General features: G+C 36.8%; 1 protein-coding gene across 1 annotated transcript in view; it reads right to left on the bottom strand.

The window, feature by feature from the left end:
• Window positions 1-718: 718 nt before the first annotated feature.
• The window catches only part of jam3b (junctional adhesion molecule 3b), a 69507-nt gene continuing 45117 nt past the window's right edge, over window positions 719-25108 (bottom strand). The window contains exons 2-9 of the mRNA XM_007254207.4: window positions 11851-11919; window positions 11617-11730; window positions 9433-9585; window positions 6473-6675; window positions 5761-5860; window positions 4618-4747; window positions 4228-4282; window positions 719-2998 (exon numbers count right to left, since the gene is read on the bottom strand). Of these exons, the coding sequence (XP_007254269.3) occupies window positions 2963-2998; window positions 4228-4282; window positions 4618-4747; window positions 5761-5860; window positions 6473-6675; window positions 9433-9585; window positions 11617-11730; window positions 11851-11919 (860 nt within the window). The 3' untranslated portion in view covers window positions 719-2962. The remainder of the gene's footprint in view (window positions 2999-4227; window positions 4283-4617; window positions 4748-5760; window positions 5861-6472; window positions 6676-9432; window positions 9586-11616; window positions 11731-11850; window positions 11920-25108) is intronic.

Below are 25108 nucleotides of genomic sequence, written 5' to 3'. Positions count from 1 at the left end.
AATAATACAAAGATACACAGTTTTTAAGCATCAGTGTCATACAACCACATTGGAAGGCACTTAAGAGGAATGATTTATGTATCTTTATCTAAAATAATCAAACTGAATCACTATAACTGTATACTATCGACTCTGACTGTATACCCAATACTCTTACATGTACTCTTACATGGTGCCAGGATTAAACTACTATAGGAAAAAAGATAAAAAAAAAAAAGGCATTTTACTAAGTAGTAATAGTAGTAAGAGTAAGAGTTAAAGGAGACTAGTTACCCAGCTAACAGAGAATGTTATAAGAACGTATAGCAACGTTTTGAAAACTTTCCAGGAAGGTTAGCCTGCAACATTACAGATAAAATATTCCAGGAAAACATGTGACAAAGATAATAATGGTTTGCATCACATTGTTTTTTTTATATGAGAATGTTTCTCATATAATGCTCCAGGCATTATGGAAATTTTAAAAATAGCATTCACAAAACTAAAACTTGCAATGACATTGCAGCAGCCTTACCAGAATGTTTGAAAACCTTAACTAAACATTTTATGTTCTATGAACATCCAAAAACACTGTAACATTCAGAGAACATTCGACCAAATAAAACTGTTAGCTGGGTAGTCAGTCAGGGAAATCGTGTTTTAGGGACAGGTAATCAAATGCGGCCAACAAGGCAGATCCTCTCTTTACCATGACCAGGCGCTTTCCCACCAAGTTGGATTTTTATTGATTAAAAAATAAAAACTCGTACATTTATGAAATCAAATGAGTTAAAAAAAAAAAAAAAAAAAAAAAAAATCAAACGAAAATAAAACGAGTCTGAAACTGACTGCGAATCTTCTTATATTTTTCAGATGAAGCATTTTATAGTTGTTTTGCTCCTGTACATTTGATACACCTGAGCTCGGATGTGGGAATTTTCTCGTTCCTAGATGATAAATTTGAATTGGAATGCTCCTATATGCTCCCTGATTTCCCACTAGGAAAATCTGAAGAGTCAGCTCGGGCACGGTTCACTTTATTGTTCACTTGCATGGTACAAGATCCTGTAACAAACATGGTGGTGTTGTGCTGAATTCAGCACCCCAGCCAGGAAAAGCACCCCCTCTTGGGAGCGCGTGCTATGTCACTATGTATGTAACTGTGACTGAACTAACTATTACTTTCGACTAGCATTTCTAAGTAAGTTAAAGTGGATCATCTCCACTTTTAACAAAAAGACACGCTCCTGAGAGAGGGCGCTTTTCATGGTGGGGGTGCTGAACTTGGCACAACACCGGAAAGCCGGAAAGTGATGCACTGAGTGACGTAAGCGTGCTCGGGCACGGATTGTTTAAACACAGTGCTAAAAGTGATAGCTAATATCAGCATTAAGATGGCATCAGAACAGCTCCCGTTGTTCAGAGCAGAATATAAATGCTTACATATATAAAATATAAAAGCTTTTCTAAGGAAAGTAAAGAAAGGGTCTTGTAAATTTGTTTACAGAGCACAAAAGGCAAAATAAAAATGTCCCAGACCTTCATGCTGTGAAGGTCAGACTAAACAAACAAACAAAAAAAAAAACAAGAAAAAAAAAAAGAAATAAATCCAACTTGGTATAGACAGGCCTGTACAGATCTTCCTCTCTGAACCATGGAAAGAGTGTCATATTTGCCTGCGTCTGGATGCTTCACATTTTAACCTAACTGACCACTTCTGTTTATTGCCAGGATGGGAAATAATATATATGTACAACCAGCACAGCTTTCTGTTAGCCAACATAAAAACCCTGTTTAATCAAAATAAAAAATAAAAAAAGTAATACTGAGAATATTCCTCAAATTGAAAAAAAGAAAAGAATAAGAAAAAGAAAGAAAGAAAAAAGAAAAGAAACCTGGACAGTATATTCACTATGTACAACAGTCGAACAACAGGCAGAGAAAGGACACTTAAAATCAAGGATACACAGCACAGGCTGTTTACAGTGTTGACCAGCTCTCTGTTGGGTTATTTTTTTATTTTATTTTAAAAAGAAAGATCCTAATATTGTTTAACACTATCTACAAACGTTAACATGGAACCTTAACACTAACACTATTTCGATCCCACCAGCAGTAAAGTAAGTAATAATGTAAGACCTCTGAAAACTAATATAACTGGATATGCTACTGAAAATCAAAATAGCAGAACTACATGTTGAAAGGTCAAGTGTCCTACTATATTTATACAAATTTATAAGAATGGTCGGCTATAAAGTGGTTAAGATGATTAAAGTGGTTCCATTCTTTTTGAACACCAGATTGGTCTAAAAAAAAAAATAAAATAAAATACTGGCTTCCATGTTAGTGATTACAAATATTTAAAAAAGTAAACCCTTTTTTTTTCTATAGGCATTTCAAAATATATTCCATCAAAAATATATTATATATAACAAAAGTTATATATAAACAACACACCATTGAAATCAAGATGTTTGCTCACAATAGAAACGTTTTTCTCTGAAGTGTGAACTGAATGAAGCTTCAGAAAGTTCAGAAAGTTCTTAGCTGCGGAGTTACTAAGTTAGAAATAAGCAGATTCTTTTTTTTTTCAGTGATAAAAGGTGTCAAAAAGTAGGAGCCCAAAAAACTAAAATAAAAATAATACTATTCAATTAATTCCCTGACTAATAATATAAAATCTGCCAGAGAAACTAATAACTAGTAGAGAGTAACAGAGAATAATGTTTCTAGCTGGAAACAGTGGAAAAAAAATTAACTGTAAGAAATTATCACCTTTGGCAAAAATGTAAAATTGTGTGGTTGCAGACGTGCCGTGAAGCAAGGCACGAGCTGTGGCAGCTAAGAGTCTTTCTTCAGTCTGTGTGCGTGTGTGTGTGTGTGTGTGTGTGTGTGTGTATTGGGAGGGGGTTGCTGTGTCCGCGAGGTATTGCGCTCATTTGTCCAATGTGTTTGTGTGTCTTTCTCGCTGCCTCGCCCCGACTCAGATGACGAACGAGGATTTGTGTCGGAAATCCCCCTGAAAGAGAGGAGTTCAGAGTGAGACAGTGCCTAAAGAACAACTCCACTTTCTGCACATCTTTAAAAAACACACTGAAAAGTAGAGCTGGGGCAATATATCGATTTCGTGATAAAGCATATCGCTTTTCATTGATGCATTATCAATATATAGCATCAAATAGGCGCCAACATTAGACGCTATAAACTCTCGTCTCAAAATTTGACTTACTAAAATTATTACTTCATAACTTCATTACACTAATTATAAATGAATAAGGCAAATCTGGAGTATAATAAGGTATTGTTATATATATTGTTAATATACATTGTTAATAATAATATTTAAATATATATTGTTGATAGTTTTTAAGAATCTGCAAATATTGATACATATCAGAATTGAGCTGAACTGGGAAAATATGCTTTTTTTTTTTTTAGCTACAGAGCTTTAGCAAACTGGAATTCACTACAGAATACTTTAAAGCTCAGCTCACTATTATCACTGAACCATTTAAACTTTTAGTTTCCAATCACCATCAGAAAGCCTGATATTTACTTTAATTAATTAATTAATTAATTATTTTGATTCTTATGATCTTATTTCATTTTTATTTATTATATCATTTCTCATCACTTTTTTCATTTTATTTTATCATTTACTTTCACTATTATTTTTTTCGTATTTTATACTTCACTTATTTATATTCTTCACTTTTTGTGTCATTCTTTATAGTCATTTTATTTAATTTTCCATTTTATATATATATGTATTATTCATCTATATTAAATGTATTTATTTAAAGTGTATATATTTATATATATATATATATATATATATATATATATATATATATATATATATATATATATATATATATTTTTCTAATTTCTAAATTTTTAAATTCTAATTAATGTTTTTAATCCTGTGTATACTGTAAATGCTTGGCTGCACTGTAAATGAGAGTCACCCTTAACTTACTCCTCAGTTAAAATAAGGGTTGAATGATTGATTAATTGATATTGCGTATCGTGAAAATGTCTTTAAATATTATGATATAATATTTCTCTCATATCGCCCAGCTCTCTCAGTGCATGATTGTGTACACTGCAAGCGATGGTTTTTATACTGTTTTTTTTTATCAATACCAGAATTATATCGTATAGATCAAAATTAAAAATTGAAAAATCGTCTAACAATATGATAACGCATTATTTATTTAGTTATATTTTTGTATATATTGTTCTCACCTCATCTTCTGTTCGGACATAATCCACTCCGTCCCCTTTCCCTGAAGTTTTGTAACTAAAACACAACACAGATGTAATCTTAATGTAAACAGACAGCTGGATTTAAACAAGGCAAATTACATTTTTACATCAGCAAAATAAATAAAAAATACATCATACTGATCATAGAACTGATTCTAGCTCTTCTAGCTGTAGTTTTATCCTAAGTCATATCAACACAGTCTACATTATTATTAGTGCAGAGACATGCAGGCTGCTAATACGTCACCAGGGTCTGTAAACTCAGTAACAGATAAATCATGTTTATTAATATGTAAATGTTGACAGCATTAATTGTTATTCATGTATTATATCATTTAACAGGATAAACTCTCTTCCTTCATCACTTACTTGCTTCCCGTCTGCTTCTGAGTGGCGAAATATCCTCTTCTGTATGCGCAGCAGATGCCCACTGTTATACACAAGAGAACCACCACTACCACCAGCACGCCCAGAATGATGCCAGCAATGTTAATGTCGTCTGGAAAGAGAGGGAAGAATCAGGCAGAGTGTTACACTGCAGAAAAATCCACTTTCAAAAATTATAAAAAAAGATAAAAATTGTGAAAGCACATTTATCTTAGTAAGATTTCTCAAAATCCTTGAAGTAAGACTTAATTCAGGTAAAATTTGATTATTTTGAGTAAATATTTTATTTCTTATGTTAAATTTGGCCACAAGAATCAGAAAAACTGATTAACGGTTATTCTGGTGACTTACGTTCTTATTTTTAGTTCAAATTACCTAAAAGGTGAAAATTCTAAGGAAGAGGGATTAGGGTTGTTGTTCCTAAAATAAGCAAAACAATGTTATACATACAATGAGACAAAGAAAGACTGTCAGTTATCCTACTCTGGATTCTAAACTACTACCTAACTAACAAGGACTTCACTTCCCAGCATGCACTCACATCGGACTTCCCTGACTCTGCTAAGCATGTGACGTTATGGTGTTCCTGCTCCCCCAATTACTGATTGTTTCCACCTGTCCCATCTAGTATAAATAATTCTCAATTTGCTCTGTTTCCTGCAGAGTATTGAACGTAGTTATCTAGGTATTTTAAAACATGTTTCCTTTGTTTATTGCTTTTTTGTTACTGACTTGTTTTTTTTTGTTTCAGGCTCTCGATTTTTGCCTTGCCCGTTCTATTGTCTATCTTATTTGTTCATGACCCTGTTTTGCCTGACTACACTCTGGTATTGGTTGTTTATTTGCTGCCTTACTGTTACTGACCCTGCCTGTCCCTCACTACTCCTGTAAGCCTAGCGTCTTTGTTAATACCAAACTGTGTATTTGGTCTCTGCGAGTGTCTGTCGTGTGTCTGGCCAGCGTGACGGAGACAAAAAATCTTATCAGAGAATAAAATAAGATTTATTGCCTTGAAATTGGACAATTCCACTTGTTAAGATTCTTTTTTTTGGAGCAAGAAAAATAAATGATCACAGTTGTATCTTGTATTTATAATGTGATACTCGAGGTAAAATAAATACTTACAGACTTCCATCATCTGCGGGTTACACTCAGAGACTCCGGCCTCGTTTTTCGCTCTGCAGTAGTACTGCCCAGCATCCTCTTTCCTCACGGCGCTGAATTTCTGCAGGGCAAATAAACATTTTGACCCGTGGCACTTGCACTTTTTTTTTGTACTCTGTGCACTTTAGTGAGCATGCTCGTGTTTTATAGGCAGCAGTAAAATCTGTTGAAAGTGAGTTTCCTAGTTTCCTACTGTGCACATATAGGCCACAGAGCACTGCTGAGACCTTTTGCTAAAAGGAGTAAGTCAAGCAGGTCAAGTGCTGCTGCTTAGAACATGCACTGAAGGTACAGTCCTCACTCAGCCAACGAGCCTACGGGCTGCTGGCAGGGCCGATGAAGCGAACGGCATAAATTTAAGAAAGAAAGTAGCCTGACGTAAAGTGATGTGATGTGTGGGGAGAAGGTGGGAGTCAGTGGAAGGCAGCGTGAGATTTAGAGCAGCTTTAGGGCAGCGTGAAGGTTGAGGTTGAGTGGACAGGGTGGGCCACTGAGTGCGAATGCCAGAGCATGGCGCTCTGGAATGTGCAAGTTAGGACAGCAAGTTCCCCTCGTGGCTGGAGCCGTCACACATCAACTGACTCCCTAAAATATCCCTCCTCCGAGTGCGGCGCCAGGCCCCTACGCCCCCGAGCCCCTCGGCCGCATCCCCCGGCACGGCCCCAGCACTCACCAGCGTTCCCGTATCCCCGTTCAGCACGTAGGACGAGTTGAAGAACTTGGGGCTGCTCTTAGGGTCCAGTGGGATCTCCTCCTTGTTGCGGAACCACTGGTACTGGGATTTGGGGAATCCCTCGTGCTCCACACAGGACAACTCGGCCGATTTCCCCACTGGGACGGACTTGGGCACGGCGCATGTTGGAATCACTGGTTTTACTGCAACACAGCACAGAGCCAAGCAAGTTAAAGCATTATTCATACTGGACATGGGATTTTTTCTGTGTTTAATTGATGTATTAAGAAGCATAACATGGATGTAGTACAGCATATCCAGATTAGCTTGCTTCAGATTTTAAGTTTCATATATACAGCTCTGGAAAAAAAATAAGAGACCACTTAAAAATAATGAGTTTCTTTGATTTTACCAAATTGAAAACCTCTGGAATATAATCAAGAGGAAGATGGATGATCACAAGCCATCAAACCAAACTGAACTGCTTGAATTTTTGCACCTGGAGTAAAGGAAGAAAGTTATCCAAAAGCAGTGTGTAAGACTGGTGGAGGCATGAAAACTGTAATTAAAACAAGGTTTATTCCACCAAATATTGATTTGTGAACTCTTAAATCTTTATGAATATGAACTTGATATGATCCTCATTTTCTGCAAATAAATGCTCTAAATGACAATATTTTTATTTGGAATTTGGGAGAAATGTTTTCCGTAGTTTAATAATAGCATAAAACAGCAATGTTCATTTTTCTCAAACATATACCTATAAATAGCAAAACCAGAGAAACGGACTCTTAATTTTTTCCAGAGCTGTAACTGAACATTCAGACATTTTAGCCAGTAATATAAAATATCTGTCCAGTATTGTTTCCAGTTTCAGACATAAAACAAATATATGTAGTAGTGTATCTTTAGCTCACACTGAATATGATTAATTAGCCGGACATGGTTCTGTACTGTACAGGGAAAATTCATATAAATTATAGATCAATATAAATGATAAGAGATGGCTTGAGTGCACACGACTTATGACTTCTACACAGTTTCCAGATTTTGCTATGAATTTACTCTGAGGTCAATTCAAACAAGGCTGAGGTCGATTCAAACATACTGGATTACAAAAGCACATATTGTCGAGTACTATTATTTATTTTACACAAGGTAAAAAAAATTGAATCCAGCTCCAGAAAGACCTTTGAAGGCAAAGTTGTGAAGCTCAGCTCAGCTGGAGGAGCATCCTCGCAGGCACGCGGCACATCCAGCCACGCGGCCATGCGTTCCTGGCTCTAAGCATCCCGGCCAGCCTACAACAGAGCTCTTTCCCCTTTTAGCTTTCTGATTAAACTCAGCTGCAGTTTCAGAAATTTCCCCATATAGCCGCGGACACACCCGAGGCTGAGGCAGGGCAGAAAGCATCCTCCAATCTGCGCCAAGAGAGGGCATGACTGCGTGCTCTGGCTCAGCTTACAGCATTGCAGCTCGGTAAACACTAACAACACCATTTCAGACAAGACCAGCGCTAACATACTGGCTGGGAGTGGCGTGGTGAAGGACACAGGGAAACTTTAATAGTAACAATATTACTACCCTGTATCAGTGCTGATCTGTAATGTTTATTACTATGGATTAGCTACAGTACTTTTAACACATAATGGACTTTTTGTTCACTGAATAAAGTAGCACTCTTAATTTAAATGGTCCTATTGACATAATAAGGCAATTAAGTTTACCAAACAACATACTGGGACTATTATACATGTACCAATATTGGATCCTTTTTTTTTTTTTTCCAGAAAAGAACATAGAGATAAATTACAAGCAATCAAGTGAAAGCTAAGCCACTTTATACAGCACTGAGTAAAAATGAGCAAACTTAGCAAACTGTGTACTTACATGCTATATTTATTCATTATTTTATTATTTATTAATCCAGTACCTCTTTAATATAAGACTACCTTTATAAAGGGTTTATATTAATTAGTTTATTAATGGTTACTAATTAGGTTGTAAATGCCTTAAAAATCGTAATCATAATCAGTTATAACACATACGTAGAAAGGGCAACAATGACCTGTTGTTTGCCAAACAGTTAACACACAGCCATCTATGTTGTTGCCCTTTCTATGTATGCGTTATAACTGATTATTAATGATGTTTAAGGCATTTACAACCTAATTAGTAACATTAATAAACCCTTTATAATGGTAGTCTTATTTTAAAATGATACCATAAATCTTTATTACTCTTAATATGTTTTAATACCTTTACATTTCTATTATATTTCATATTAATGTGTATTCTATTATTTTAGCGTTTTGTTTGTACTATTATTGTTTTGTTGTTGAGTTATTGTTTCTTTTGTTTTTCTAGTTTTAATTAGATTTACTCTGTACTTTTATTTATCTATACTTTTTAATTGTTTTATCTATTTTTTACCTGCAACTATATTTTAAGGTGCTATATAAAAAAGTATAAAGTAATAAAGTATTATTTTTCATCATTATATTAAAATAATCAAATAAGTGAAGTAACAATTATATTTGTGGGATCTGCATATGCATAGGGGTCTCCTGCGGATGTGATTGCTGCCAGAGTTGCTTGTTTGTTCAAATAAACAATTCTAGCCAAAAGCCGCAGGTCACAATCATTACCACTTTACAACTGTACTCTATTCTGTGCATGGTAATGATTTCTGTGGCTGGAGTGAGGTCCATCATCAGGCCTCTCTCTAATTCCGATAATTCATACTGCCTTGCCATGAGCACACTGTCCAGTGCTCAACCTCACTCACAAGATAACACCTCACAATGTATGCAGGTGTGGGCATTCCCAAGCCTTAGGTATTGCTTATTCATTTTATAGACACTGACATTTTGGCATATCAGTATTAATAAGATGTTATTGATTACTATTCCAAACACGCCTAATATATATTTTTCTTATTATGTTGTGGCGTCTCTTACCTCTTATGTTGAGATTGATCAGAACCTCATCAAAGGTTTTCTGGTCGTCGGGGGCGGTGACTTCACAGCGATAATGTGCGGTGTCTGCTCTCGTTGCGTTAAAAATAACTAACGTTGCAGGCTCTCGAATATGCGCTCTTTTCACCAAATCACCTAAAAAAAAAATAAATAAATAAAAAAAGTCACTTTAACACCACAGCAAAACACCGGATGGTGATGAAATATGAACTTTAGTGGATTTTTGATGGAGGATTAACTACCTGTATATTTGGTAGCTGCTGTATATATTCTTAGCTGATAATGCTTTAACTCTAATGTTCATATATAAGTCTAAAACTGTATTTAAACACTGATAGAGACAGATAGAACATTTTAAAGGCTATGTTTAAAATACAGAACATTTAAGGGAAGAGTTCTGAATACTCTAAAGAATGTTTAGGCCTTTCGAGTTTTGTTTAGCAAGGTCTTAATAAAGACCTGCATGTTTTTTTGTTATATATTTAATTTACTTATGTTTTACACATGATACCTGCTGCTAGCAGAAGTTTATTGTGTGTTTACTTTGTTTTTATTTCTTTGTTTTGTATGCAGCTGCCTTGTGTGACCTGCAGAAGAGCAGAAAAGTGATTTTACCCTAAAACAAAATAAATATTCTAATACAATATTATATTGATCTGTCTTAAATACAAATTATTCAATTTGCACTTCTGAGTTTGTTCATCTAACTTAAAAAAATGTTTTAGCAACTAATTTCAACACATTTTAGTAGGCAAGTCTAGAATACATGTTTTACTTACCTTGACTAAATATCAGGCAACTTAATACATGGGGTACTGATAAAAAGGACTATGATAAATTCTATGTTGAGGTGATTCAATAATTTAAGTTTAGCTAACATTTAAAACATGTTAGGTCAGCTTAATATGTTGTAATTGCAGAGAACAAATGAGCCATAAAGTTGAACTAACTTAAAAAGGCTAAGAAATCAGTTGCTTAATGATTTTAAGTTGGAGTGATTTAAAAGTTTTTACAGTGCAGTACAGTGGTGCAGTAAGGGTGTGCCATATCGTATTGCACACAATATATTGTCATCATTACCAGAGCTGTATATTGTAAGCTTTGTCCAATATCTTTAGCCCTAATGCAAATGGGACATTCCAGGATTTTGGTACATTTCAGGGGTGATCACTTCTGAAAATTTGATCTTCAATTTGATCATTTTTAGTCATATATTTATAAAACACAGGTAATAGACTATGAAAAAGTTTGATTTGTCAAGCTCAGTTATCAGAGCAGTTTTTAAAATTAGATTATACAATATATTTGGTAACTTACAGTAACAGGGTTGCGAGTAACAGGGTTGCAAATCTAGGCTAAGTTGTGGTTTACCCCAGGAACAGATGCTAACTGTAAAATTTAGCTATGTATACAAGATCAAGGACAAACATGGTTATATAAGTATATAAAGTAAATTTTGACTCTACTCGTTATTAGTCGTACAATATGAGTAACAGGGTTGAGTTCACTGAGAGACTCACACAACTTGGACAAACATATTTGGAAAAAAAAACCTTGAAAACTGTTAGAGCACTTACTCTTGGTCTTGCCATGTGGGCAGAAAATGTCCTTGTGATGTCACTTCCTTTGTGCCAGTAGACAAATATTTTTAACTCTTTCTCTGCAGGTAAAATTCCTTATGGTAACAGGGTTGTGCGCATGTTGTGGGACACAACTTAATATCATAAAAACTGTAACATGCAAAACAATGTAGACCAAAGAAGATGTTTTCATAAGTAAAGGAGATGCATATCAACAATATACAAGAGGAAGTCATTTATTTAGAGCTTATTTTAATTGTTAAATTTGCCAAAGGAGTTGGTCACCCAATGTGCGGGACAAGAGAAAACGGCCATTTTTTGAGGTGGTCCAAAGGTATTCGGGCTTTTGAATATGATCTAAGGAGCTTATTTTTCCACCATATTTTACAGTTTGTCTTAAAACAAGTACATTTTTCACAAAAAATAGTCATTTAGATATTTTGAATATGTACATTTGAAATTTAAGTGGTGGGACAGGAAATGTACCAAAATCTTGGAATGTCCCAAATAATGTGATGTTTTTGTAGGGCCATATCTCCCAGCTTTAAGCTGCAGTATCCAGTATAGAGGAGTCGACTGAGATTACCTGCTATTTCATTCCCGAAATAGACGTAACTCGGTTCTCCGTTCTTTATCTTCTTCCATTCTATTCTGGGGCGGGTTGTGGAGATGGACTCTATCAGGCAGGACAGCTCGATCGCTGAAAAAAAAAAGAACACGAGAAAAGATGGGAAAAAAGTGTGAACACAGCGTCTGCATGATTTCACCACAAACTCTTTTATTATCTGCGGCTCTGCAGTGAATCTACTCTCGTACTTACACTCAAACTCGTTGGCCCAGGGTGCGCTGTTTGTGGTTCTCAATGTCACTGCCAAGATGCTGACATAGCCTGTGATGAAGATGAGAAGGAGAGAATTAGGATCACTATTACGTTTGGCAAAATGTTCCCTTAGACAGAGATGATGATGGGTTATATGATATTAACAAGAAAATCATTGAGGTTGAAATGACTGGCATCAGCTGAGCTATTGGGAATTTTATACTAATGGACTCTTCCAGAAACTTCTGAAACTCAACTAACACTCAGTCCTTTTGCCCAGAGCATGAACCCCACCCACACGCACACATTCTTCCAGCTAGCAGATCCGTCACCAGCCATTTTTAGTCTAGCTCTCCTCAGGCGGCAGGCGATTGTTCAGAAGTCTAGAATCCAGTCAGAGTGAGACTACAATGACCACAAGAGTGTCATACGAGTTATCTGCTGTCACAAGGCAATGTTATAACTCCAAAATGGTAACTTTGCACCAGCTGTGCGTAAGTTCAAAAACATAACCCATAAATATAACTATATAAATATAACTAAATAAATATAAAAATATATATAAATATAAAAAAAAACTAAATAAATATAACCCAAAACATAAATGTTTTTGTCAGTTCCTCTTTCCTTTGTTAATATTACACAGTTATCAGGCATGTTAGCAGTCAGCCACATGCTATTATTTTTCTTTATACCAGAAGACATCGAGCTGCTCAAAAATGTCATCATTTGAGATGTAAATGCTTCCAGATTCGGAAATCTTTATAGAATTGACCAATCTTCAATGTTTTGATCAAAATTTTACCCAGCACTTGTTTTTTACATGAGCAGCATCAGGCGGATTTATTTTTCCTGATATTCCCACCTCTAGGATGCAGATTGCTAAGACCTTGACACAGTCATAGCAGGCTAATGAAAGTGGCTACCTAATGAAAGTGTTTAGTACACTGGGTTTTTAATTAATTAATCAGCTGCTTATAATGAAAAAAAGTATGAAAATATAAAGGCAAGCCTATTCTTCAGGTAAATTTATTTCACAATAGATTTCTCAAAAGCACTTCAGTTCAGTGTAAGTTCAGTGCAATTTTAGAAACAATAGGGTTCCCTGTTTGTTACAATGTAAAAATCATGTTGGTGCGTTGATGCATTCCTGAGTAATTAAGCTCTATAAACAATGCACAATTTTTGACGCAATTCGCATAAATGGGGTTCTAAGGGTTAAGTAGAGCTGCACGATATATAAATTCAGCATCGCTATCACAATGTGCACATGCACAATTGTCACATCGCAGGAAGTGCAATATTTTGTGTGGTGTCATTACATTTTTCAAAATATCAATGATACTGTTCTCCTTTTACATGACATAATCAGAATAATGATTACATATACCTAATATAATTTCCTTCTCTTTAATCCTTCATATACATATTTCATATCTAATATTATTACATGTTGCATGACTGACTTGGCGAAACTGACTAAATCTTTTAATGTAAAATCCTGTCTTTGTTAATATCTTGATATATATCGCAGAACAACAAAATATCACAATGTCAGTAGTTTTCCAATATTGTGCAGCCCTAATGTTCAGTGTTTACTAGTCAGTTTTGCCCATCACTAAATTTAACCAGCTCACACCACATAAACGTAGTATGTAGGTAGTAGTTATTATTAGTTGCTGCTAAACATTATCACTTTATTTGGATGGCTCATTATACCGTATTTACAGACTATAAGGTGCACCAGATTATAAGGCTCAGTATCAATGAACGTCTATTTTCTGGTCTATTTTCATACATATGGTGCACTAGATTATAAGACACATTAAACGACACTAGTAAGGACGCCTACATCGAAGTAAGCAAAAGTGTCGCCATGTTTCCCTTCTAAGTAGAAAGCTGGGGGGAAGCACCTAAGTAAAAAAAAAAAAATATATATATATACATATATATATATATATATGTATATATATTCAAACGAGCGCTGGACAGATTTCCCTCCTGAAAACTGTTTATTTGGGTGAGTAAAGCACTTCTGTTTATTTACAGTAAACTTAGATTTCCAATATTTTGTTTTCAGTGAAGTTTCTCAGGCACTGAGGCTGGAGTCGTGAAATTCTGCTGAAGTAATTACATTAGTTATAAGAGTTAATTTTGGGTCCATTTCTAGTGATTTATTTAGGGTATAGTTTCTCACACAATGTAAAGGGCAGCTGGTGGAAGTGGAAGCATCTCTGAATGAACAAAACAGGAAAAGGAAAACAATGTGCCAAATCCTCACCCGGCCTCTTCTAACAATGTCCTTTTCTAATGTCCAAAATTTTTTAGAAATTTTAGTCACTTGCCTATGAAACATTTGCTCTAAAACTAAACTAAAGACTAATTTCATACAATCTATAGTTCCATTTAGCTGCCTCAGTGAAAGAGGCAGAAGAATCACTTATAGCTTTGATGTGTGATGTGATTTGAAAATGAGTGAAATACACCCAAGACAAATAAGTGCAGGTTTGCAGCTTCAAAACAAATGAATACAATATCAATCAAAAGTATTTCTTGTTAAATATACATTTCATTGGAATATCGGTTTAATACATGAGTAATAGCATGAACACTATAACACATTGTGTGTCTAATGAGTATTGCTCTCATTTTCTACGTTTACAGTGTTTCCTCAGCGTATCTTTTTAATTTGTTTGATTGGTTTGACTTAAACTGTAAATATTACTAACTTCTAGGGGTGTGCCATATCGCATCGTACGTGATATCGCCAAAAATCTTGAATATCGTGAACGATATTATACCCTGAAATATCGTGCCATATCCCCCACCCCTAATTATCACATCAGGGTACTACTCTTTTTCCCCGTTTTAGCAAAAGAAAAATCTCAGTTAGCCATATCATATTGAATGCAATAATAAAATTCTAAATAATTTTTCGAAGTGTTTTGTCATATCGCCAAAAGTATCGTTATCGTGAAAATACCATGAAATATCGTGATTTCCTTTTTGAGCCATATCGCCCACCCCTACTAACTTCTACATTTAGCTGTTTAAACTGTTTTTTAATGCTATCGGTCCACCGAAAGCTCGTCACTTTAACCCTCTTGTTATCTACAAATGTACTCTTGGGTTCAGTTGAACCCCAGCAATATTAAGTTTGTGAAATAGATATTTTATATTTCTTTTTTGGTATATCAGTGGTTCTTACATTATTACAAGTTTAGATTAGGGTCTAAAGCAGAGCAATTTTTTGTTTAAGATTTTTGTATAAAATGGCATTTATTGTGTGTAAAATATTAATATTTCTTAAGTTATTATGATAAAACAGCCTAGGGTCAAACTAACCCATTAAATATAGCTCAAGATTGTGTTTAAAATGTGTACAAGTTGCTAAAAATATATTATCATGTATTTCCAATGTATGTCTGCTTGGATGTCCACATCAAATTAGGAAATACCATAAATACGAAGCAAAAAAAAAAAAAAGCAAAAATGGTCTCAGTTGTTAACCAATGACCCAAGTCAACCAGACCACAAAGATAATAGAAGGGTTACTATTATTCCCAAATATTACTCATGCACTCCTAAACATCTGTACAGCTTCCTCATCATCCTCAGAGCTGATGACACAGTCTACTATGTGACGTATGTTGATCCTACTGTACTATAAGAGCGTAAGACATGGTGATGTTCCTGGGGTTCACTAATTGCAGCAGAAAGAGTTTCTGTTTACTGGTGGACGTACCGGTAAAGTGTATGTTCTGGGCTGATAAGGAAATGAGCAAATCCCCTCCAACTCATTTCCTCCTAACTACCTCCTGCGAGTCAGAACTCCTGAGACTCCAGAACATGTTACAGCATCCTGTTTCATCCCAGCTCCCCACAGTCGCCGTCTGCAAAAAGCTAAAAGTGTGAGCTCCACTAAAAAAGGAGGAGGGAGATTAAACCTTTTAGCATGAGGGTCCAGGAGATGTGCTGCCTGCCATGTAGAGTTATATAGAGTTAATAGAGAGGATTTAGACCAGGCAAAGAAACATGGCCAGAATTGCAGAATAGAGGATTAAAACTGATTTCAGATATAAAAGACAAAATAGGAAATATTTTTTCTCAAATAAGAAAATGAGAGGACAAATCTGGAATTAAAAAAAAAACAATTTTCATAAAGATCCTTGGTGATCTTGATTTTGATCATTGTTTTGGAGGTTTTGATCATTGTTTTGGTCATAGTTACAGAAAGTTTTTTTTTTAAATTATTTTTTTATTATTTTTTTATACTATTTTTATATTTCACTTCAAAATTCATTTTGTTCGTATTTTTCAATATGCATTTATGCAATATTTATTTATGTCTTGTACTATTTATAGTCTGAAATTTAATTTTGTCTTTTGTATATTTTATTTATTTATTTTCTTTTTTTTTTTTTGCAAATTTTAACCCCCCCTGTTCTTTTGTATCTGCTCAGCTACACAGCAAATGAGGGTCACCTTCAATGTACTCGAAGTTCAATTAAGATTGATTGATTGGCTCATCACTCGGCAGCACATTCTAAAGGAGGGGAGGGGCTTCAAGTAGAAGAGTCAGCAATTGAAATACACTCATGCTCTGTGCCATTACTCCCAATTGGCCATATTTACCAAAAATCCTTAAAAATAGACTTTTTAATGAATTCTGATCTTCAGCAGTGTTTGCTTTGCTTTGGGATGTGTTCAGTTTACACAGGATCCTTAGGATAATTATAGGAGCATAGCTGTGAATAATAGTTTTTTGTTAGGGCTTTTAAAAATAAATTTAAGAAGATTTTGAATACAAACGATACTGATGAATAAGGCAGAGTATGTTGATCAGCAAGCCAAGCCATCTTTTTTGGAAATCTTTTTTTTATTTTAATTTTATTTTATAATTTTATTTTTTTTATAGTTTTTCCCCATTTCCTCTCCAATTTACATGGCCAATTACCCAACCCCCCCAATTAGGACTCCCCACATCACTAGTGATGCCCTAAAAACCAGGAGGGTGAAGACTTGCACATGCCTCCTCCGATACAAATGAAGTCAGCCACCGCCTCTTTTAAAACTGCTGCTGATCACAGCGCACTCGGAGGAAAGCGCAGCGACTCAGTTTAGATACATCAGCTCACAGATGCCTTGTGCTGATCGACATCACCCTTTGGAGTGATGAGGGGAAAGAGCGTCATCTACCCACCCGAGAGAGCAAGGCCAATTGTGCTCTCTCAGGGCTCCGATAGGGTAGTCGATGGCAAGCTACATGAACAGGATTCGAACCAGCGATCTCCTGATCATTAGTGTTAGCGTCAAACATGCTGGTGACAAAAAACAAAGAAATGTGTGGGGTTCTCTAGTTTCAGATGCATTCAGAAATGTTTTGCATTTTTTGCCAAAACCGTAACCGGACTAAAGGAAACCTTTGGGAGGCCAAATACCTTAAAAAAAAAAAGAAAAAAAAAAAAGAAAACTAGTTAAATGAATGCAAGATTCTCTAAACTTCTTAAGCACTTGACTTGGCTGCACTCATTTTTCTTTTTTCCCCCCCAGGGTAAAAACTAGTTTGCTTCGCCATGCAAAATAGTATTCTCCAACCAAAGTAAGCACTACAAAAAGAACTACAAACAATATACTATCAGTATAAAGATCTGATAAACTAATGGACTGGTCTGTATGTTTGCAGCTGGGATTGTCAAGAGGGAAAACAGCTTGTTAAAGCTGCTACTGACGGGGGAGGCACGCCTGTGCTCTTTTTATTGCATGCTTTCTCCAACATCTGGTCTCTGTAACCTTCTAAAAAAAATAATACTGCCCACTTTGAAGATGTTCTGAGCTTCTATAGGTTGACAGCTCATGCCTCACACTTTCCAGCCTCCTCAGGCACGTGGCTTGAACATCTGCCAGGGTTCGGCTGCTGGCTGCAAGTCTTGCACTCTGCTATCCTTCAAACCCAACGGGAGGGAAAATGTAGTTTAGGACAGAGAGCTTTGTTTGAGAAAGGGCATCTAATCAGGACACTGAAACATTAATGGCCCTCTGATTGCTAAGGATAATTTCTATGAATCTTTGATGGCTGTATTTTGGGCCAAGACTCTGGAGATTTAATCCATTTCACCCAGAGCTAGCACAAAAGAAACGAGCGCAACAGAATATCTGACCAAGAAAACAGAACAGAGCGCCGTCACAAATAGATAAAGAAACTAAGAGAGACACTAGAGACGCAGACGTTCCAATAAAATTCACTTCTCTGTTCCAGAAATGCTCTTTATGTTTGTTTCAATTCCTCTTTTAAAACAAGAGGACACTCTAAGAAAAAGCTAAAACTCTAGATCACCTCATTCATTAGTATGATAAAGCAGAAATAGGCAGATCACACCATGTATGAATTATTCTAAAAAGTTCTGTCCCACCCGGAAAGGGGTATAAAAAATGGCTGTAAGGAAGATGATTTATGTATGTCTTTGTCTTTTATGTATTTTATTATTACAATGACTGGATGGCTCGACTCAATCTCAACCCAGTGTCCAATTTCCACTACAAGTTACACAGCAAGCTCACTGCTATGCCAAAATACGCAAGACTTACATAGGTTGGACAATGAAACTGAAACACCTGGTTTTAGACCATAATAATTTATTGTGGTGACGGACAATTCTGGTGGAAACAGGAGAGTTGAGGTGTACATTGAATTCTGCCGTGATTTGGGCAGCTGTGGTTTTATGTTTTTTGGATACTATCCTGGTTAGCACCCGAACATCCCTTTCAGACAGCTTCCTCTTACAGCGTCCACAGTTAATCCTGTTGGATGTGGTTGGTCTTTCTTGGTGGTATGCTGACATTACCCTGGATACCGTGGCTCTTGATGCATCACAAAGACTTGCTGTCTTGGTCACAGATGCTCCAGCAAGACGTGCACCAACAATTTGTCCTCTTTTGAACTCTGGTATGTCACCCATAATGTTGTGTGCATTGGAATATTTTGAACTAATTGAACCTTCACACTCTGCTCTTACTGGTGCAATGTGCAATTTATTAAGATTGGCCACCAGGCTACTTCAATTTAGCCATGAAACCTCCCACACTAAGATGACAGGTGTTTCAGTTTCATTGTCCAACCCCTGTACGTGGAACTTAAATGAGGATGTGATTTCTGCCAGGATTGCTCCATCAACACACATGGACAGTTCTTGCCAGATCCTGCGGGCCTCCATCATTACCACCCGCTGTATTTTGAGGTTATTTAAATAACTGCACGTCACGTTTTACTCAAAATTAACCTGATATTTTACACTGCTTTGCCGCATATGAGCACACCACTGGCCTGTGTTCAGTCTCGTTCACAAGATAGCACCTCACTCATGCAGCTTATACAGGTGTGGATCGGCCTGTCACGATAAGATTTTTTTTGTGGACGATATATCGTCCCAGAAATTATTGTGATACACAATATTTTTTTTCTCGTAATTTTAAGACTATTAAATGCCACTGACATAATAACAGAATAGCATAAAAAAGCAATTCTAAACTTTTTAAAGACAACAACAATTTAATGAATGATTTATTATAATTAGTTTGGAAACTACATACTTATTCCTTCACCTACTTTAGTCCACACTGTATGTATGGAGTCACCGTTATTGAAGCATGACTGCCTAAAATACTTTTCACTGTTATACATGTTAACAAACTAGGGCTGCAACGATTAGCCGATATAATTGACAATGGCGATTATTTAAATTTGTCAGGTACAAATTTCATTGTCGACTAATTGTTAAATTGTAACGGTACAAAAAAAAAGTTTGTGTCTCCAAAAGTGACCAAACACAACAGATTACATATTAAATCACTAAATATCTGTATATTATATATATTTCCATGTTTAAACAACATTCCGATATTTAAATGTCAATCAAGCCTCATGTTCTGCTGTTTCTATCGTTTTTAGAGATGGCAGAAATAATCGTTGACTAATCGAATCGACTGACTAATTAAAAAAATAATCGTCAGATTAGTCGACTACCAAAATAATCATTAGTTGCAGCCCTAGAACAAACATAAAAATAAACACTAAAGACGATATAAAAATATATATATATATGATGGTCATGTTCATTTACTGTACAATTGATATTGCAATTATTGAATTATTGTGACAGACCCATGGTGTGGGTATTCCCAAGCTGTCCCCCCTGAAGTATCAGTTTACAATCATCAATTTCCATACTGCTGTCTCGTAACTTCTGGCATGCCACTGTTTATTGTTGATGTCCTGAAGACAAAATGAACTTTAATCATCATTTCTGTAGGTGTAATGTGAATCTGGTAGTTGTTCTTATGAGGAATGGACCAATAGAAATGCTCCAAAAGGGAATAACTTGAAATAAAATCTTTTTACATTGACTTGGATTGAAAAATAAGAATGTCTTATTCTTCTCCTGTAAATAACAGCAAATATATGCTCATTATAAATCTGTTTGCCATGATAGAAAGAGAGAGAGAGAGATTTAGAGAGAGACAATCTCATATTAGATGGCAGGTAAGGGCAGAAACATGGCATTTGGTCGGCTTGGTCCTTTCTGTGGAAACACGTCTCGGCCCTTTTTTGTCACTTTCGGTGTGAAGGTTGGCGCCTGAGTGAAGATGACATTCAGCTAAAAGGTTGCGAGGTTCGTCCTAGAAACGGAGGGACTCCGTGAACGTGTGAAAACAAGTCAGAGCACATCACGTCTCTGATCACGTATTACAGAGGAACACTGGACCGTGTGGAAATCGCAAGCACAAATGCCCTTTTCCAATTCCGGCCCACATCAGAGATCACCTAATGCTGGAGCGAGAAGTAGACATGTCCAGATCTGAGCTGAGTTTCTTTCAATAACGATCTGATTTAATCTCTGTGTTTGAGACATTCTGGATTGATTTATATAGCTTGGTTATAAGTTTTACAGTATTGTGCAAAAGTTTTAGGCATCTAAAGAAATTACATTCATTCATTTATCTCAGCAACACGAGTGTTTTTGCCTAAGAAAAAAAGCACCACGTATGATTTTTAGGTAAGTATGTTATATCCTGTGAGCCAAGCTGAAGAACAAAGTGTAGTTCCACCAGTTTCTCCTGGATGATTTCCCTCAGCCAGCATGTGTATATTATGTTCAGTTCCGTCAGCAGCTCACCTGATTTACCAAATTCAACAATTTACCAAACCAGGTGTTATGATGAAAACTAGAAATAACTCTATTAAACTCAGATGAGCAGAAATTAGGAGATGTTTTAAGGAAAACAGGGCTGTAAAAACTCGAAAACTGCTTTTCGTAAAATTGCTGTTTGTATTTATTGTAATTCTGGTGTTTTACTAGTTTTACTGAGCTAATAAACACTTACTGCACAGACGAGAAGCTTTTTCTTTACTGAAATTCCCACAGGTGCCCAAAATATTTGCACAATACTGTATATTATGACTGTTATACAGCGTGTTTAATTTATTACAACACTCTCTTGTTGTTTGTTGACTACTGACCAATGACGAGAAATAAATAAATAAATAAATAAATATGGGTTTCTATACCATGTGTTCAGCATTGGTGACTTTGTATTAGCCTCTACTCTACTCTACTCTTTTTAGTGAGGTGAATGTGCTATGACTTAATTTACTTTATAGAGAGTCGAATAAACTATGCCTTTTATTCTATTTTAGTGTGTCGATTATGTTATTACTTTAATTCTGAGGTGAATTTGCTATGATTTTCTATAGTGTCTGTTTTTTTTTTGTATTAGCATTAGCCCCTACTCGGTTGTATACCATTTTATAGTGTGGTAAATGTCCTATAATTTGGGTTTTTATAGCGTGTGTGTGTGTGTGTATTAGCGTTCACCTCAACTCGGTTGTAAACATGCCGTTCAGTGCTGGTTAAAAACAAAGAAAAATGTGTGGGGCTCCCACTGGAAAAATAGAAGATTTATGGGACAATTTAAATAGTTTCAGATAGAGATGCACCAAACTGAAACCACACCACATTAAACATTTGGAAGTCTGAATGGCTGTGACAGTTTTTCACTGATTTTTTCTCCATTTTGGCACTTTCTTGCATTGCAGTTAGACGAAAATGTCATTTTTTAATATAAATTATTTAATCTTTTCACGTAAAGTTATTATATATATTTTTCTTTTTACCATTTACAGCCAAACAGTTTTGGTTGTAGAATATTCGGTGCTTTTCTAGTTCCAGATATAATTGTATAAAACTGGCATTTTCACACCAACACTATTTGGACCGGTTAAAACGAACTCTGGTCTGTTTGTAACTATAATGCGGTTCAACTGAGCAGGTGTGTAAACAATGATCACACTTGGGTGCGGATCTAAAGAACCGGACCAAGACCAGCTAGAGAAGGTGATCTCGGTTCGGTCCCAAACCAACTCTGGAGCGGTTCTCTTTGGTGAGAACGTTTTATTTGGTGAGAACATTTATCTGAGCTAAACTTCTGATAAGGCGCAGTTTAAACTGATATATTAGCCAGATAGTGCTGATTACCACAGCTGTGAACAAACGCTGTGTACATCTGCGCTGCATGTAGAAACACTGTGTTTAAAAACGCAGCGTTGCAGCGTTCAGTGTTAAAGCACAGCTACACGAGCTATTCTCGCTATTTTTACTTTTTTCGTATATTTATATTTACTCCCAAGCCAGACAGCTCTGACCAATCAGAAGACACAACCTGCTCACATGGTTTATTGGTGTGCATTTTTGTCGTTTACGTTTATGCCTGTGTGAAACCAAACCAAACAGAGGAAGAAAACTCTCCAAATAAACAAACCAATGAACTGATTCGGACCAGAGAAACGAACTACGGGTGTGAAAACGCCCTAAAATAACTAAACTCTTGAGAACTCTCCTCATTGCTGCAGGCTGGACAATTATCTCTGTTAATATTGCTTTAAGGACAACCAGACAACATGCTGAACACCATGTTTAAAACAAACAAACAAACAAAAAAGACTCAGAACTGGACTGGGGTTAACATATCCGATACCCAATCCATTAAAGTGTACCAGGATTGGCCCTGATCCTGAGTCAATACACTGGATTGGCCCATCTCAAGGAAGAGCTGTTGCTATAAATTCTGTAGCGTGCTGTGGAACGTAATGAGGAAGGATGCTGGCCATTTAGTGTAGACACACACACACACACACACACACACACACACACACAGCCACCCTGAATCCCATCGCATACACAAACACTCGCTGACGCACACACAGACACACACACACACACACACATCCTCTTAACAATGACATCCTGTCTGGCATGTCAGCAGATGGAGGATAGAGCAGGCATTAGTGTGGTGAGCTCTGGCTGGTGTTTGACTGTACGGCAGGGAAGGGAAGTGAGTGTGTGGAATGGGGCAGGTGTCTCTCGTCTGCTTCCTCTCTTTCTTTCTCTCTCTCTCTCACCCTCTGTCCCATCCTGCTCTCTCACTCCCACATTTTCCACATCACATCCATCTCTCTCAGTAATATCCATCTCTCTCTATGCATCTTCTATCTCTAAGGAACTGCCTCTCTGAATTTCTCAGTTTTATTCTGCTCTCACTCTGGGTATGTTCACACTGCCAGGCTACTGGGACTCAAATCTGATTTTTTTTTTTTTTTTACCTTATTAAGATGCAGATCTGACTTATCTGCACTGCAAAACTGTGCTGGACTGAGGTGCACAGCTTTCAACACGTGCGTTTACAAGCACCTGCCCAAACATGTGGATGGAGGCCATGCGGTTACCTCGTGTTTTGTCTGTACACAGGACTTTTAAGAAAGTTGGCTAACTCTGCAGCCATCTTTGCAATGCCACCAAGACCAGACTCTGCTCTTTATGAATGGGGAGAGGTCAATTACTGCTTTAAAACCATATTTTAAACTAAATTAGTGATTTTGTAGCATTAAAAAAAAAAAAAAATTCTGTTTGGTGGAAGGAAGGATGGAAGGATGGAAGGAAGGATGGAAGGATAGATGGATGGATACTTTATTGATCCTCGAGAGGAAATTCTAGAAATACAGACTAGTGCTACAGACTAGTAGCTCTCCAGCCCAGAGGGTTGTTGAACCCAATTGCAGGTAAACCCTAGAAGAAAGGGATGAACAAATAAATAAACACACAGCTCCTCACACAGGATCGAACCCGTGTCATCAGGGTCACGTTACAATACAATACCGCTGCCCCGGCTAGTGAATTGGAACACGGCCGGGAAAAGACGCCCTTATAAGAAGAAAGGGAGCCCAAGACCAGGTGGGGAAAAATGAAAATGGTCGAAAACTAAAGTCACGCCAAGCTCACCAGAGAAGCATTTTATTTATTTATTTTTTTTCATTATCATTCATTATAGTCCTCAAACAACCTCACGAGCCAGATGTTTCAATGCTTGGCCACCTATTGCCAACCCCTGATGTAAACCATCAAGATCTTATCAAAAAATTTTGTTACTGAAGCTTGTAAAGTGAAGGAATCATATCCTGCTCCCTTACATTCTTCCATCTCTCTTTATTCCCCTTGTCTATGTCTCTCTTTCTCGGACATATCATGCTCTCTCCTCTCATCCCTCATCATGCCGGCCCCTGGCCCACGGGGCCCCGTAGCTAAACACCAGTCAGCCCGGTCGGTGACAGCAGACGCCTGGACGATGACTCCAGGACCTCACGCTGTCCAGCAGGAAGTCTGGACGCACACCTCGCCTCGTTACACGCGGCCTGTCCTGTCGAGTAAGGTCTCTGAGGCCTGACGCCAGCGGTGGGATAATTGAGCCCTGGAACCAAGCAGGTGTTTCGTGACCTACATCTACTGCGTGTGTGTGTGTGTGTGGGTTCATGTAAGTGTGTGTGTGTGTGGTATCTGTGTGTGCACTGGAGAGCACAGCTGGGTGAGAAATCGGACAATCTGCCCCAAGTTTTAATCTGCGACTCCTTCCTTTGCAGGCACGACTGGAGCTCCTTAGTAATCTTAGTGTAATGCCCTGATAAAACCCTGGCACTACAGCACTGAATAATAATACAACAGGAGACAGGAGAGAGAGAGAGAGAGAGAGAGAGAGAGAGAGAGAGAGAGAGGGAGAGAGGGTGTGTAAAAGAGAGAGCGCGAGAGAGAGAATGAGAGTGTGAAAGAAAGCGACAGAGAAGAACATAAAGCTTTCCCTGACTTAATTTCCTGCATTCATCTGCATACAAGGCCGCTACATGAATTATTAACTGCACAGTTTATCCAGCCAT

Source organism: Astyanax mexicanus, chromosome 17, assembly GCF_023375975.1.
Source record: "Astyanax mexicanus isolate ESR-SI-001 chromosome 17, AstMex3_surface, whole genome shotgun sequence".
NCBI classification, from domain to species: Eukaryota; Metazoa; Chordata; class Actinopteri; order Characiformes; family Acestrorhamphidae; genus Astyanax; species Astyanax mexicanus.
This window is presented reverse-complemented; position numbering and strand designations above follow the sequence as displayed.